The 15,939-nt window shown below is 38.0% G+C and overlaps 1 protein-coding gene across 8 annotated transcripts in view; it reads left to right on the top strand.

The window, feature by feature from the left end:
* LOC127073136 (nuclear receptor coactivator 6-like) overlaps positions 1-15,939 on the top strand; it is a 232,039-nt gene that overhangs the window by 196,367 nt on the left and 19,733 nt on the right. For all 8 annotated transcript variants that reach the window (XM_051014255.1, XM_051014254.1, XM_050988053.1 and 5 more), the window contains one exon: positions 12,934-13,171. In XM_051014255.1, coding sequence (XP_050870212.1) covers positions 12,934-13,171 — 238 coding nt within the window. The remainder of the gene's footprint in view (positions 1-12,933; positions 13,172-15,939) is intronic.

Below are 15,939 nucleotides of genomic sequence, written 5' to 3'. Positions count from 1 at the left end.
AAGAAGTACGAGACATCGAGTATATCGTGAATATTCGTCATATCTTCCTTTTCGATTATCGTTGACTCACGCAGAGAACCACTGGTCACGAACGAACGAGATTCCTGGGCAGAAGGCACGATATCGAGTGCCACGGTTTGGTATGGTTTGCCCATGGTATGCCAAGGTACGAAGGGACGTCTCGACTAAGAACGGGCGTGAGCAAGAACACGAGTGGCTGAGAGGAGAAAAGAAAGAGATGGAAAGAGAGAAAGAGAGAGAGAGAGAGAGAGAGAGAGAGAGAGAGAGAGAGAGAGAGAGAAGTCGCGAAGCAAGCTGTGAGCTTCGAGATCTTTCGGTCTTTCTCCTCTGTATTCTCTCCTTTTCCCGCAGCACCTCGTAATAAAACGATCCCCCCTCGACCAATTTACGCCTGCGAGATCCGGCGCGCTTGTGCAGGACGTTTCTCTGGCAGCCCGTTCATAGCCGATAACTCCATTCCGACGTTTGGTCACGACTTCGAGGTATCCCTCGAAGGCGTACTTCGTGTCAACGATCTTCAGGTTCTTGTCTCGCGAATAAAACGGATTGCTCTGTTCTTCTTCTTCTTCTTTTTCCTTTTTTTCTTTTTTCTTCTTCTTCTTCTTCCGTCTCTTCTTCTTCTTCTTCTTCTTTTTCTTTTTTTCTTTTTTCTTCTTCTGCTTCTTCCTCCTCTTCTTTTTCTTTTTTTCTTTTTTTTTCGTCTTCTTCTTCTTCTTCGTTTTCCTTTTTTCTTTTTTCTTTTCTCTGCTTCTCCTTCTTCCTCTTCTTTTTCCTTCTTTTCTTTTCTTTCTTCTTCTTCACGTGTGTATTTCTATTCTCGACGAGAGGTTTAAAAAGGAGGTAGATTAAAAAACTAATTTATTTCTTTCTAAGATCGCTTTATATATAATATCAGATTTATTTTGGAAAATTCGACGAATGAAATATAATAATGTATGATTTGATTTAAACGGTTGTAAATTGAATATATGAAATTAAATATCCATTGATATAATCGAGAGCAATGTAAAACTTGAACTCTTAACTTCATATCAATGAGATTATTACTAATCGTATCGACGTTTATTATTTCTTCCCCCGAGGGAAACTAATATATTCGAATAAAATTGGCGCGTTATATCGTAAATACTCACATATTGCAACTTTTCGCCACTAATTGCGTTCCTTTCACGAAATTCAAGTCTCAGAACTATCGATGTTGCTTTGTACCACCGCAATTACGTCCCAATATTCTTTTTTGTTTTTCGTTTACTATATTTCGTTCATGTTCCTTTTACAATTCTTTGCGAAACCTTAAGTATTTTTCTTTTTTCTTTTTGGCTCGGTTGTATCAATAAAATCTTGGAAAAAATTTTTCGTAATCTTTCGTAATATTCTTTCTGGAATCATCGTATTCGTGATATCCGGCTAAGTATTATACACGCAGGACGAACGTTTCTTAAATGGCGCCGCAGGATCGTCTCGTCCTTCGACTCTTCTCGTGGGGGGATAAATTTGACGTTCGATGCGGTCGCCGAGGCGAGTTGCTTGAACCGTGTTCGCTTAAGAAAGAGAGAAAGAGAGAAAAAGAGAGAGAGTGAGTGAAAGAGAGAGAAAGAGAGAACTTGAGACTCCCAAGGCCAGCGCAATTATTGAGTTTATGTAGATGTCAGCTTGATATTTAATGCGCCGTTTGTCTACCACCTCTCCTTTCCCTCTCTCCTACGAGATGTCATCGTCAACATGTGTTCGCGCCAAGTAAAAGTCCAACATCGTTTCTAATTCTAAATCAAAAATTCAGATGAAAGATACAAGAATTAATAAGGAATAGGAAGAATGTTGAGTTGTAGGCGTTTTGTTATTCTAATCAATAAGTTAATAGTAAATGAACAAACATTATACGGATATATAAAGATCTTCTTATCAAATTTGAAGATATCTCGTTTGATTGCTCGTTTGACGGTAACATCTCGACTGCGAGAGTACGTGTTTGCCCTTTGTAGATTTGTAGATATCTAAAGTGAACTGTCTAACAGGTTTGAGAACCATCTTGGCCCATAAAGAATTCTTTAAATTCACAGCTGGGCTGTCCATGTTTCTCCATGTCCTTTCTCATCATCGAGCAAAGTGTCTCTTACCAAAAGGATAAATGCCTGTATGTTGCCGTATACTCTCGAACAAAGGCTATCCTATTGGTGGAGACGTATGTGTTTCTCAAGGCCAGGGACAAAGTATAAGCAGAGGTAGAGTACAACACTACGTAGTGTAGGTACTCTTTTATTTTCTCGTTTACTCGCTCGACTTATAGTCGATCCCACTCGCCGATCGCATCACCGCCGACGCATAAACATTTCTTCGATCCTACCTGCTAATTTTATCATGCTCTTGAAGGGTTAAAAAAAAAAGAAAAAAGAACAACAGAACAAAGACAAGAAAATATCGTAGAATACATGACAGAGTCATTCGGTGCAGCTCGTTTTATTCGAAACCATCTTCTTTTTCATCTCGTTTCATTTTCAAGGCCAATGTTATGTGTTACCCGTTTGTTAACGATCGCACGAGCTCGCATATTTACGGACCAACGGTTTTAACGGTCAACAAGAATGATCGTAATCCACGTGTTCTGAATATTACGCCGTCATTAATAAGCCTCTCGATGTTTCCGCTTTCAACATATACACGATCCTATTACTCGCCCCATCAAGGCCAAAGCAATTAAAATGTTCGTTCATATACTTGCGGATAACGACCGGTGCGGGTTTTAACATTTGACGAGAGGCGGGAGGTATGGTGATTTTGTAATTTACATTATTGTTGATAAACGTCATTTTGGCAATTATTATTATTATTATTATTATCGATATTATGCCCCAAGCAAATCAATATATAATTTTGTGTAAGATCGACATCGTTTATCGCATTTTCGTTCGTTAAGCTCTGTCTAACTACATGTCGTTAAGTTTATTATCATTTCATAAGGTGTTATTTCGAAGAGGCTTACAATATATTAATTTATAAAAAATATTACGTTATAAAATTTATTAAAATCTGAGATTCCTTTTCTATTAACGTCATGCTTTAATGAAGCGGTTAATGTAACGCGAGAAATCTTTCTTTCTCAGATTGCTGCGAATAGTGGATATAATAGCAGTTGGTTAGAGGATTTCTTTCATGGCCTCGTCGCATAAGATGTAATATTTAAAAATCGAGCGTGCCGCACGCGAATACCGTCACGAACGTTTCCGAGAAGGAGGTCAGGAAGAACGATAAAATGCGTGATGCACAGTTTTCGAACAGACTCAACGAAATGTTCTTTATTATTTTTATAGAAACCATTTGCAATTATTATCTCGTTTGTCCTATATGGATAGAGAAAAATAAATATAGATGTTTCATCGTTATTCGTTCAGTTTTTTTTTTATTTCTTTTTTATTTTATTTTACTTTATTTTTTTTTTTTTATTTTTTAAATATCGAAAGGAAAAATGTTGGGGAATCGTCGAAGAATCTCGAGAGAAGAACGATCTCTCGCGTATAGAGTAGTAGTCCTCTGCCATAAGTCGCAGAAAAACTCGGCGTCCAAGAGGAGCCGCTCTACGATCGCTGATCATCAAAGACCTTAGAATTGACTTTATCTCGGTGCCATAATTCATACCGGTTTTTCGGGCATTCAGGGTGGTGCGCGATTTCTTGCCAATCACTCGAGTGGTTAACATTGGGGATGGTGGACCGCTGTTTCTCCTTCGGACTCGTTTAAAAACCGAGCACTATACATACATAAACCATGGGCACATCTCTCTCTCTCTCTCTCTCTCTCTCTCTTTCTCTTTTTGAGATCGTTCGGCCCTCCTCGTATCTCTTTCGAACGCTCTTCGTCGGCCGAATCTTTACGGTTATTATCGACTCGAATATCCGCCTTTTCGATCCGTAGAATCCCACGGCATTCTTCGACTCGAACACATTTGTAAGAGATTTTATGTGAGAGAAGCGAGGGCGACGGTACGACGAACCATGCACGACGATACACGCACGCACTACGTTCTCTCTCTCTCTTTCTCTCAAGATTTAATCGTTCGAGCATCGGCGCAGAATAGTTACATAATTGCTGGCATCCCGTCGCTAGTCGTACGAGCTCACGTGCCTCGCTTTACGACGATTTATGTTTTTGTTCAGACTCTTACTACTACTGTTACTACTACTACTACTACTATTATTACTAATACCAATACCACCACCCTCATTATCATCTCTCTTTTCCAAGGAATATGCTTTTTTTTCTTCTTTTTTTGTTTTTCTATGTTCTTCCCCTTTCTCTATCTCGTTCGATTTCACGACAAGAGACTCGGTTCCTCGGATACGACCTACCAACCATTCTCATAATTGATTTTAAATTTAATCGAGTTACACTACTAGGAGAGGAGAACTCTCTTGCGGTTTTCAACGAAGCCAGTTTTACTCTCGGGATTATCGCATTCTCTTGTATAACTTAGGTACGTATCGATTTCCCATCAGGATTATTCATTCTTTTTTTATCACGTTCTTTTTTTCACGTAATAATACTTTTCTCTTTCTTTTTATCTTTGTAATAACTTTTTTCTTCTTTTTTCTTTGACTAAAATATTTATTTTCTTAATTAAATCGTAATTTATATTATACTTAAAGTAGCTCTTAATGATCGAGCGGCTATGCGTTCGAGCGATAAAATTTTGTCGTGTTAAACGCATACATGTCGAAGCGTAAAAAAGATAGAGGATATAAAGATAAAGATAAAGATAAAGAAGAAAGGAAGGAAGGAAGGAAGGAAGGAAGAAAATGCGAAATCGATATTCTTCGAAGTCGGCTTCTCTCGATTGGCATTCGAAGGTTCCCGAGTCGATGTCCAGCATGACAGCCATAATGTGATCGATAAACGGAGAGAGAAAGAGAGACTCTTTCGACGATCCTTCGATTATTATTCGTCGTCGCAACTCAACAAAGCATCGTGGAATTACGTTGGATCGAGACGTGTGTTTTACCTGTCGTTCTTCGATATTAATATGACAGGACGTGGTATTTTTCGAATAAATTGCATTGCCATCTTTTCCTCGACCCGTTTCTTTTTTCTCACGCGTATTCTGTCTCTGTGTATGTGTGTATTTACGAACATACTCGCCGACCAACTAATTAAGGCCTTACTCATAGTACACGCGCCATCTTGAACGAGCTCCTTTTTTTTCTCCCTTCCGTATATTCTTTCTCTCTCTCTCTCTTTTCTTCCTTCTCATCTTTTTTTCCCTTATTTTTCTTCTCTTCTTCTTGCTGTTGTCGTCTTTCTCCTTGTCGTCGTTGTCGTCATCGTCGTCGTCGTCGTCGTCGTCGTGTTCTCGGCATCGTCGTCGTCGAGTCGAATCGAAAAGAGATAAAAAGCACAACGAGCAAATTGTTTCGGTCTTCTCATAGCCGACTCGATAACAAGAGAGTCATCGTTTTGTTTTAATATATTTTTACTTTCAATTAAGCGATTCTCTCGGTTAAGCTGTTCCTAACTTCTTTTCTCTTTCTCTTTCTTTCTGTATTGCAATTAATTATCGGTACGGTAATTGATTGGCAGGAAGAACTCAAAGGGGACGTTTACGTTCTCCTCATAATTGACGATTATGCGAGTATTATGCTTGAAAGGATTCTCCAATGACGTTTCTTTAAAAGGATACCTACCATCGTCTTTCTAGTTTCTTTTTGTTTTTCTTTTTTCTTTTCTTTTCTTTTCTTTTTTCTTTTTTTTTTAACGAACCGAGCGATCCTGTAATAAATTCTATCGGGATCGTCGAGAAAGAGGCGGGGAGCTCTTCTTTTCTATGTGAATACGTACACGTACAACCACATATTCATCGACGTCATCGTCGTCGTTGTCGTCGTCGTCGTCGTCGTCGTCGTCGTCGTCGTCATCTTGAAGCGAAATTAATTTTACCTCTCTCGGCGTACGTATTATAAACGAATATCCTGGAGAAACGGTGCACGTAGTGTGTGCCACGGAAATGTCCATAAAATCTGGGCACTTTGCCAGATCGGCTTGGAGCGTGACGTAAAACGGACTGTCGGTTTCAACGGAGATACATTATTCTCGGTGCCAAGCCGTACGAAGAAAGAGGGGTTGAAAGAGACGAAACCTACTCTTTCCTGTGGAAAGACGATACTTTTCTTCCTTATATTTCTATTTTCTTCGTTGAACTATTGGCTATCGAGTAGTGTCGTTGTATTGGTGACAGGATACTGATGGGCTTAGATTTGCTTTATTCCAAAGTTAAACGGGAAAGATGAATGAAGGAAAGAAAAAAAAAGAAGGAGAGAGAGATATTAAAAAAAAGTATGATTTTTCTTATTCGTGCATGACTTATGATTCGCATTATCGTTACGATCTCTCTCTCTCTCTCTCTCTCTTTCTTTTTTCTATGGAAAAGAATGAAAAGTACTGAGTCGGTTGATCGATATCGTTGTGAGAATGAACTCTCATCTATCTATAGATCTGGTCTTTCTTTATTGAATCCATGTTAGCAGAGTTTTCTCTCTCTCTCTCTCCCTCTCTCTATTTTCTCTTTTTCTCGTCTATACGCGTTCACTCGTATAAATCGTTCTCCCTCGAGTCCATCGACGATTATGAAGGTCTTTATATTGCTGGTAAATTAATCGGTGACCTTTTTCATTCGCTTATTTGACGTTGATGACGCTTCTCGCACACGAATTGGATTTCGAATATCTCCAATTTGATGTTAAGCGTTTCGATCCCCTTTTTTTCTTTTTTCTTTTTTCATTTTTTCGCATGAGGCTATTAATATGGGGGAGATGTCTCTTGTTACGAATATCAATCGGTCGTATTCAGATTTAACGAAGCTCGTTGAAATATGAAAGAAGATTGGAATTATTATTTTTGTTTTTGCAAATTTCATTTTTAAATAAATTAGAACGACGAATGCACGATTGTTCGAATGAAATGATACAAAGGGACGCATATATTTTTTTTTGTATGGACGGACAAAATGAAATCACTATAGGATTATTGAATGAACGAAAAGCAAGAAAGATTGCACGCTTTTGGAAATCATTCCGCTAACGAGAATTCCGATACGACGCGGTGAAAAAGAAATAAAAGAAAAAAAAAAGAAAGAAAAGGAGAAGGAACAGATCGAGCGCATCCCTTTGATCGACTAACAAGAAAGCTCGCTTTCCATCGATCGAGGTTGCTTCTCCGAAAGACCCATCAACGCGTTCCACGATCAAGCGCGATCTCAAGTGGAATGTCTTCGCGCGAGATGCTCTTATACCATGGCAAAACCCAGCGAGGTGAATCTTCCTTTTCTGTTCCGTCGAACGATTCGCGTCGAGCAGTTAATTTAACCGCCTCCATTAAATTACCTCAAAGCTCGGCAAAAGGAGTAACGTAAAGTAAAAAAAAAAAAGAAAGAAAAAGAAAAAATATTGTTTAACTTAAATTCGTTTTCTTCGTTCTTTTATACGAGAGAAAAAGAAAAAGAATCATATCTCTTTCTCTCTTTCTCTCTATGTAACTATCTGTCTATCTCTTTTTCTCTCTTCTTTTTTCTCCCATGCCCGTTAATTATTTCTTCGACGACGTTCTTCGCTCGACGGTTATTCAGAAACCAAGCGACTCCAGGATGGATAGCACGCTGGTCACGCTTGGACGCGTGGTCCATGGTCGAGGGTGGTAGAGAAGAAATGGAGGAGAAAAGAGAGAGAGAGAGAGAAAGAGAGACGCGCTGTGAAAAGTGCAACGAGCCGCGATAATTCACCGCTCGGTTCTCGCGTGGGCGTCGTTGTAATTTTATCTCGAACAGAGGACGTGCTGGAGACGGACAAAGGAGGAGGATGTCCAGATGAGAAAGAGAAAGAGAGAGGGTGGAAGGAGGATGTGACACAATGTTTTACGATTCTCATTTATAATGTCGGTAATGTTCCGCTCGGTATGCAGTGCGTATACGTTGACTGCATTGGTAGTGGGGTATGAGCGAACGAGAGAAATAGAGAGAAATAGAGAGAGATAGGTAGATAGAGAAAGAGAGAGAGAGAGAGAAAGAGAGAGAAAGAGAGAGTATCGCCCCATGCGAGACATTAATTTTCGCATCTGGAATTTATCGCGGCTACCACCACCATCCTTCCGGGTTGGTTAGAAGGGTAAAGGAATAAAGGAAGGAAGGAAGGAAGCAAGAGAGCATAGGAACGAAGATTTCAAGCATTGGATTCGTAGTGCGACTCGCGGAACGTTCTGAATTATTTCCGATCCTCGAAAACGCGTTCGTCTTCTGTCGGAACGTAGAAAGGAAATGGAAGAGAATATATATATATATATATATATATATATATATATATATATATATACATACATACGTAGTGATATTAAAAGTAATGATACGGAAATCATGTTAAAATTTCTAGGTCGTCGATTTTTTTCGTTAATATTTGAAATAAAAGTCACTCGTAAAATTTCGCGTTTTCCCTTTGTTGTTATCAATTACAATTGATTGTAAAATAAGTGAATCGAAGGTTTGTAAGATGCGTTCCCTCGGACGGACGGCAAAGTATAGTTTCAATCACAGAGCGGCCGTAAGCGGATCTTTCTGGCTCGTAAGCGATTCGAGTGGGCGAATATCGCCGACAGGCACGTACGAGGAAAGTATCGGTGCCCTGTGTCGTTTTGGATTGGGCTCGCGAGATGCGTTATTGTCCGACAGAGAGAAAGAGAGAGAAAGAGAGAGAGAGAAAGAGAGAGAGAGAGGAGAGAGCCAATTTGCGAGCGGTCCTCCTATCGGAATTAAAGTCATAAAATCGCGGACTAATAGCCTTGTTACGTTAATTCAGTGTAATGTCGCGCAATAAAGATAAACGTAAGAGCGCGCGTATGCGCGCCCGCAACGAGACTGGCATAAATTTAATTTAACGACGCAGAAGGACGAAGATGGGAAAGCGCCTTAAGAGGGATGAGAGAATGAGTGAGTGAGTGAGTGAGTGAGTGAGTGAGTGAGTGAGTGAGTGAGCGAGCGAGCGAGTGAGTGAGCGAACGAGTAAGTGAGTGAATATGTAAGAGAGAAAGAGAAAGAGGAAGCTCATCCCAAGGAGAGAAGCGTTAAGGTCCCTCTTGATTGGACCCCTCGACTCTACCGACGACGACGTTTCATCGAACGCTACCTTGATTTATTTCCCTCGAATAAAAATACTACTTGCTCCGACGACAACGACTACGACAACGACAGCTTTCATGGATCATCGGTATTTAAATTTAGCGAGCAAAGTTTGTTGGATACGTCCATTGATTTATTCGTTTTAAATGTATGATATTATTATTGTTCGTATTGATTCGATTCGACGAAAAAGAAAAAAAAAGAAAAAAGATAACCTTTTTTCTTTTTTATCTCTTCAATGCTCTTATGTGATTTTACCTCGAAACGATAAAGTCCTTCTCAAACTGATCCATCGAATTACCATAATTATGCTTACGCTGTATCAGCGTATCAGCTAGAACGAGATTTCTTGGAAATGACACCAAACGCTGTATCATTTACTCCCGTGATTTATAATACTTCGTTAGCTATCAACTTTATTCGTATTTTTCTTTTTCTTTCTTATTTTTTTTTTCTTTTTTTTTCTCTTTTTTTGCGAAAACAAAGACCATCTCAATTATTCATCCGTAAGGAGACGTTAAAGCGATCTTGGAAAGGAAAATACATCTCATTTACCGCAAAAAGAAGAACAAAATCGCAACTTCCGCCGCTTAACCCGATTATTTGTTCCGTACGAGTGTGAGATTAATCCATTTAAAGTACCGAGCTTCCCGTATCGCTCTTCCTATTATTATTATCATCATCATCATCATTATCATCATCATCATTATTATTATTACTGCCCAGTAAAGTGATTGTATCTGATGATGAGGTTTGAGAAGAAAGAATATCGTTAATCGGATCAACGAGGTTTAATCTATAAATATTCATCGTCCGTTTAAAAATAATCCCATGAGAAAATAACATTTCATTTTCCATTGGTTACATTTGTAAGTTTGTAAAAGAGTAATTTATTTCCCAGATATTTATTAGGGTCGGACGATACTGTCCCTGCATCTTAATCTCGTCGCTCGCAAAATAAACCGGAATTTAACATTTTTTGGCAAAGATCCAAATTACGGTCTCGGAACGAACTCGAAGATCCATGATTCAATAGATGTATATAACAAAGGCCAGAACAAATACCGTTTTAACGGAGATTGAACGAACGAACGAACGAACGAAAGTTGAATTTAGAATGAATACATTTTTGATTTTTTTCAAGTGTCCGTGAAATATGATTTATTTTATTTAATGTTTCTTCGTGATATATAGGAAAATATAAAAAAAATTGATGTCTTCATTGTAATTACTAATGCGTTTTGGTACATCGGTGATCGATTATTTTCAATAAAAATTAGAATTTGTTGGATCGTTATTAATAACTTTTGAATTTTTCGTAATCCTAAAAATGCTATTAGTATCTTTGTAGAAATTATTTTTCCTTAATGATTTTCCATAATATTCACCGATCGGTTTATTCATCGTCAACTACATTGTAATTCTTTCTCTCAACAAGAGTCGGCAGACTAGAATGAATAATAAACCGGTCGGAGAAACACGTTCTGATTGAGTTAACTGCCAGCAAACGTCATTACACCATCAACTCGAGGACTTAGCATCAAGGCCGTCGAGCGCGCAATCGTATAATCTCGACATCGTATTCAGGTCGTTCTTAGTTAATGTGAACCTCGATGCACCGAGTCTGTCGGTGTAAAAGTATAACGTGCTATAGTCTCCGTAAAGAAATAAAATTCTGCTCTGGAATTGGTTTTTTGTCTTTTTCCTTTTTTTTTTTGTTACATGTCACACAACATTTCATATCATTAAACTGTATAAAGAAAAAAAAAAGAAAATGTATATCGAGATGATATTTATTTTATATTACCGAGTATTCCTTTAAGAAAGATATATACATTATTAAATGTATTTTTATGTAAATTTGAATATCATAAGATACGATAGGAATCTTTAGTTTGCACGAAAATGTCAAATCTTTAGAGTGATGGGAAGATGGTTAAATCGTATGGGTAGATTAAATCTTATTACGAGTACATATCTCATAATATAAGTGCCGACGTAAATGCCGTTCGCCGAATCGTCGACATCGCGGGAACTGAATTATATATCGTAAACGATTTAACTTTCATATACACACACATATATATTATATATATTTTATATATATTATATATTATATATATATTATATATTATATATATGTATGTATGTAAATATCCATGTATAATTTTCAATCACGTCAGTGTGTGTATATATGTGTATATATATGTGTGTGTATGTGTGTATATATATATATATATATATATATATATATGTATATACATCCGTACTTACTCTTCCATAGGTCTATGCACCGACCAGTATTATCTTATTTACGATGCGTCGTAATGATACCGCGTTCGCAGTCGTAAATTGCCGAGAAACGTCTCTTAGACTGACACGTAACACGGTGGAGGAGCTTGCACGGCCATTACGGACATCGGCCTTCCAACTTGGATACGTTTTAACTATGCGAGCGTCCTGCATCGATCATCAACGACGTTACCACCCACGCCGATTATCGATTCTCTCGAGAATATTCGAGAAAATTGCTCCCAAGTTTTTTTTATTTCTTTTTCTTTCCTCTTCATGCTCAAATTATAAGTTTATTGAATGAAAAATAATTAAAAGTATAAGTTTATCGTAGATATTATAAATATTAATACTTACGCGCTAATATCATAAGAAATTGATTTGTTATTTCAATCGAATATGAGAAAATGAAATATTTCGAATAATAAATAAAAATACTTCTGTATTTTTTTTTCTTTCTTTGAAACATCGTTCTTTAGAACAATTTGACGTTTCTCATTTTCTGATCATTCAACACGAACATTCGCCAATTATGGCGACGCGCGTGGAAATCGACGAACGGAAAGATTACCTCGGCTTTCACACATATAAAGCAAGAGACGCCCCTGATCCTGGAGACGTTTACGTAACCGCTTCACGAGAGATGTGGTTTCTCTCTTCTCCCAAGAGAAGACGAGAGCTTGCTTCCGAGCGACATACTTAGCTCGAGATTTCCTCTTTTTATGGTCGTCATCGTCGACGAGCTCGTCGAGCTCGGGTAAATAAATAAATCGTATCTCTTTTCGTGATTGCGAGCAGGGAAGTGCTAACTACGTATTCTTTTGATAAAATATATATATATATATATATATATATATATATATATATACAAATGAAAAAGGGTAATTTATAAATTAATAAATATACATATCTTTAATTTTATTCATCATCTTAAGGATGAAAACTAACTTTTGGTTATATTAATATCAGTTAATTAAAGATTTATAATATATATATATAAATTTTTAAGCAAAAATATATTATTTAGTTCCCGAAGAAACTAATAAATCTCAGTCTTCATTCTGTAGCAGGCGGAGTGTTAAGAAACGGAGGCATTCTATCTCGTCAGCATAATTATAGCAGACCAGTGCTCACGGGAGAGTGCGTGTTATAGCTCATAAATATACGTTTTTCAATCTCGGACAGCTTTCTCGCGTTTCCCTCTTCAATATTTTTGTTGTTTCTGTAACACGTCGCGGCATCCAGCGACGAAGGTCGTTTGAATCAATGCCAGAAGCAGTTGCTTTTTTATTTTGATTTGATCTTTATGGGGTTACATACGAAGGCAAGAGAGCGTTATGGGTAGAGTCGAGAGTGAAAGATAAAGATAAAGATAAAATGAAAGAGAAAAAAACCGGAGAGACAGAGAAAGAAAGAGAGAAAGAAAGAGAATCTGTGAGTAATGCGTCCCGTATTTTCTTCTTCTTTTGCAGATTGCAACGCGACCTTGGAGCCCGGATCAGGGCAAGACGCGAGAGATGACCAAGCTCTGCAACCATAAGAGGAAACTTTTGCTACCGAGCGCAGCAGCCAGCCCTGTTGCCGCCTCCTGTACCTTGCCGGTCTCCCCTTCGACGTTATCTTCTGGACCAACGTCGTCGACGGCAGCGCCGACAGCAGCGGCACCGATTCACGCCGACTCGCCCACCTCGCCGGACAAAACCAGAAAAGGTACGCCGATATTTCCGATTATTCGTTTCTTCTTGTGTTGTTTTTTTCTTTGTTTTTTCTTTAGAAACATATGGTTACTCTTTCGAAAAAAAGTGATTAGATGGATTGGATCTTAAGTTCTTAAAGTTCCTTAGAGTATATATCGTTCAATCAATTTTTCTAATATGGAGTTTTTTAATACCGAGTCCAGTCCAGTATTGAAACATATAATAATAAATTCTCATATGATAATTGTTTCTCTTATAAGAAAGTGAGGAAAGAAAGAAATTATTGAATTTTCTTTTTAGATAATATATACCGGAAGGGTTTAAGAAATTACAAGGAACGATGGATCTTATCGATCATCGTACATTTTACCGCGTGCAATTTGATAAGTAAGCTCTTTCTAAATCACGAATAATCCAATCCATATTACTTTCGTCTTTAGGAACGAATTGGTGATCAATCAGTGTGAACTTTTAATGCTTTAGTTACGAACACATATAACGTGTGATTCTGGGAGAAGTTAAAGAAACTTTTCTTCGATCGATTCGTCGCGTATTAACAAAGTTTTTCGCCTGTAAGCCGAGTCGTCGCCACATAGAAGACCATCGCGCGTTTATTCGACCTTTCTCTTTCTCTCTCTCTCTTTTTCTTTTTTCTTTCTCTTTTTCTCTCTCTCTTTCTATCTCGTCGTATCCTCCAGTGAACATCGGAACACGTGCCAACTCTTATTGGAGGAAGACCAAAAGTTTTTCTCCTTCCGACGGTCGGGGGAATGATCATTAGGAAAAAATTCGTCGCCTTGGAAGGAAGCGAAAGAACGAGAGAGAAAGAATGGGCGAGATAGAGAGAGAAAGAGAGAGAGAGAGAGAAAGAGAAGGCGAAATTGCGGCATTAGTGAACAGCCAGACCGTACCCTCTTTTCGCGCGATGACATTAAACCTTCGAATACTGAGAGATACGTGGTGGGGGTAGAAGCTGAAGGTGGTGGGGAGGAATGATGTATTACCACCGGCAGCGAATTCTCCACGGGATTTTCATTACCAAATCCTAACCGTCGGACGACCGCGCCTGTATTTTTTTTCTTCCTTTCTCTCTCTCTCTCTCTCTCTCTCTTTCTCTTCTCGTTCCTTCTTATTATTTTTTGTTTCTTTACTCCTCCTCTCATCTCGTTAATTAAACGGCTGTTACTCGAAGCGTCTAGCTCGTCGTGCAAGGACTCGTCGTTGGTTGCTGCCACAGCTGTTCTTTCGTTGCTCTCTCTCTCTCTCTCTCCGTCGCTTTCTCTCTCAAAATCACTGAAATTATAATTGTACGTTCAAATTAAATTCTAGCACCCATGCTCACGTTTTGCAATTCTTCCTCTCTCATTCTCTCTCTCTCTCTCTCTCTTTCTCTCTTTCTCTCTCTTTCTCTTCATGTTCGCTCGTTCGATATTAAAAGGACGACGAGAATGTGATTAGTGAAAAGCACGCTCGCGTTAATGGCGAGGTAATAATTAATCGTCGCTTAATACCCGTCCGGTCACGTGTTTGTCGATCCGCAGAGACAACAAGTCGTTACGCGAGTGAATTGAAATTTTCCACGGAACGATCTCGCCATTATCGAAAATAAACGCGGCGGTGATGGGATTTCGATTTATTCGTTGATTTGTACACGATTGATTTGCCGAATTATTTTTCTTCATATTTTCCATGTAACAATAATATTTCATTTTTTTGTGCATTTCGTTTCATACTTATTCGATTGATCATTCGATGATCTATGGAGATATCTCTCATCGCACGATATTTCAAATGATCGATCGTATAATGTATTTAGAATGCATTTTTGAAAGTAATCGAAGCAAGCACAATGTCAAACGTCGACGATTGCAATGTTTATAGAAATTTTTATGGAAATCTTTTAACAATGGCAAGTTCTCGTGAGCAAGCAAAAAGCAAAAAGAAAATAGAAAAAGAGAGAGAGAGAGAAAGATAATGTCTGCGCTTATGGTCGTCTAAAGTGACGCGAAGCGCTGATGCAAGGTAGTCGAGAGGACAAGATAGAGAGATCGCAGTCTTCACCCCTTCAATGATATTCCTGCCCTTTGAAGATCGGTATAAGGGTGAGAAGAAACGGGAAATGAAAGGGTCTTGTGATTTCTCTCTTTTTTTTTCTCTTTTTACCTCTACGTGTTTCAAGCGTGCACCTACAACGTGCATTTTCCTCTTTTACGTTCGCGAGAAACGACGCCTTTCTGTCTATTATTATTATCATCATCATTATTATGATCATTGTCATCGTCATCATCATCATCATTGTTATTATTAATACTATTATTATTATTATTATTATTATTATTATTATTATTATTGTTATTATTATTATCATTATTATCACTATTATCGTGACTGTTACTGTTATTATTATTCCTTTTTTTTTTATCTGACTTCTTTCTTTTTTTTTTCACAATAAAATATATCTACGAATATATTTGAGCACTCTGGAAAAAACAAGTTTTCTAATCGAACTATGAATGGTAAGGGAAGCACTCGCGTTCGATGAAAAGTCGTGAAAAATTTTTAATGAATTTCTCCTAGAATTCGTTTCATCGTTCGTCTCTCTTATCTCGTTAACTCGTAATAATGGTTATTTTAATTCGTGGCTTTCGAATAAGTACTAGTAATAGTAGTAGTAATAATAGTAGTAGTAGCAAAGCAGCAGTAGCAGCAGCAGTTTTCTCCTCCTTTCCGTACAATGGATAGAGTGAAATTAAAAAGCGTCTACGAAGCGGTCGACAAGGA

The sequence above is a fragment of the Vespula vulgaris genome, chromosome 2 (assembly GCF_905475345.1).
Source record: "Vespula vulgaris chromosome 2, iyVesVulg1.1, whole genome shotgun sequence".
Lineage (NCBI taxonomy): Eukaryota > Metazoa > Arthropoda > Insecta > Hymenoptera > Vespidae > Vespula > Vespula vulgaris.
This window is presented reverse-complemented; position numbering and strand designations above follow the sequence as displayed.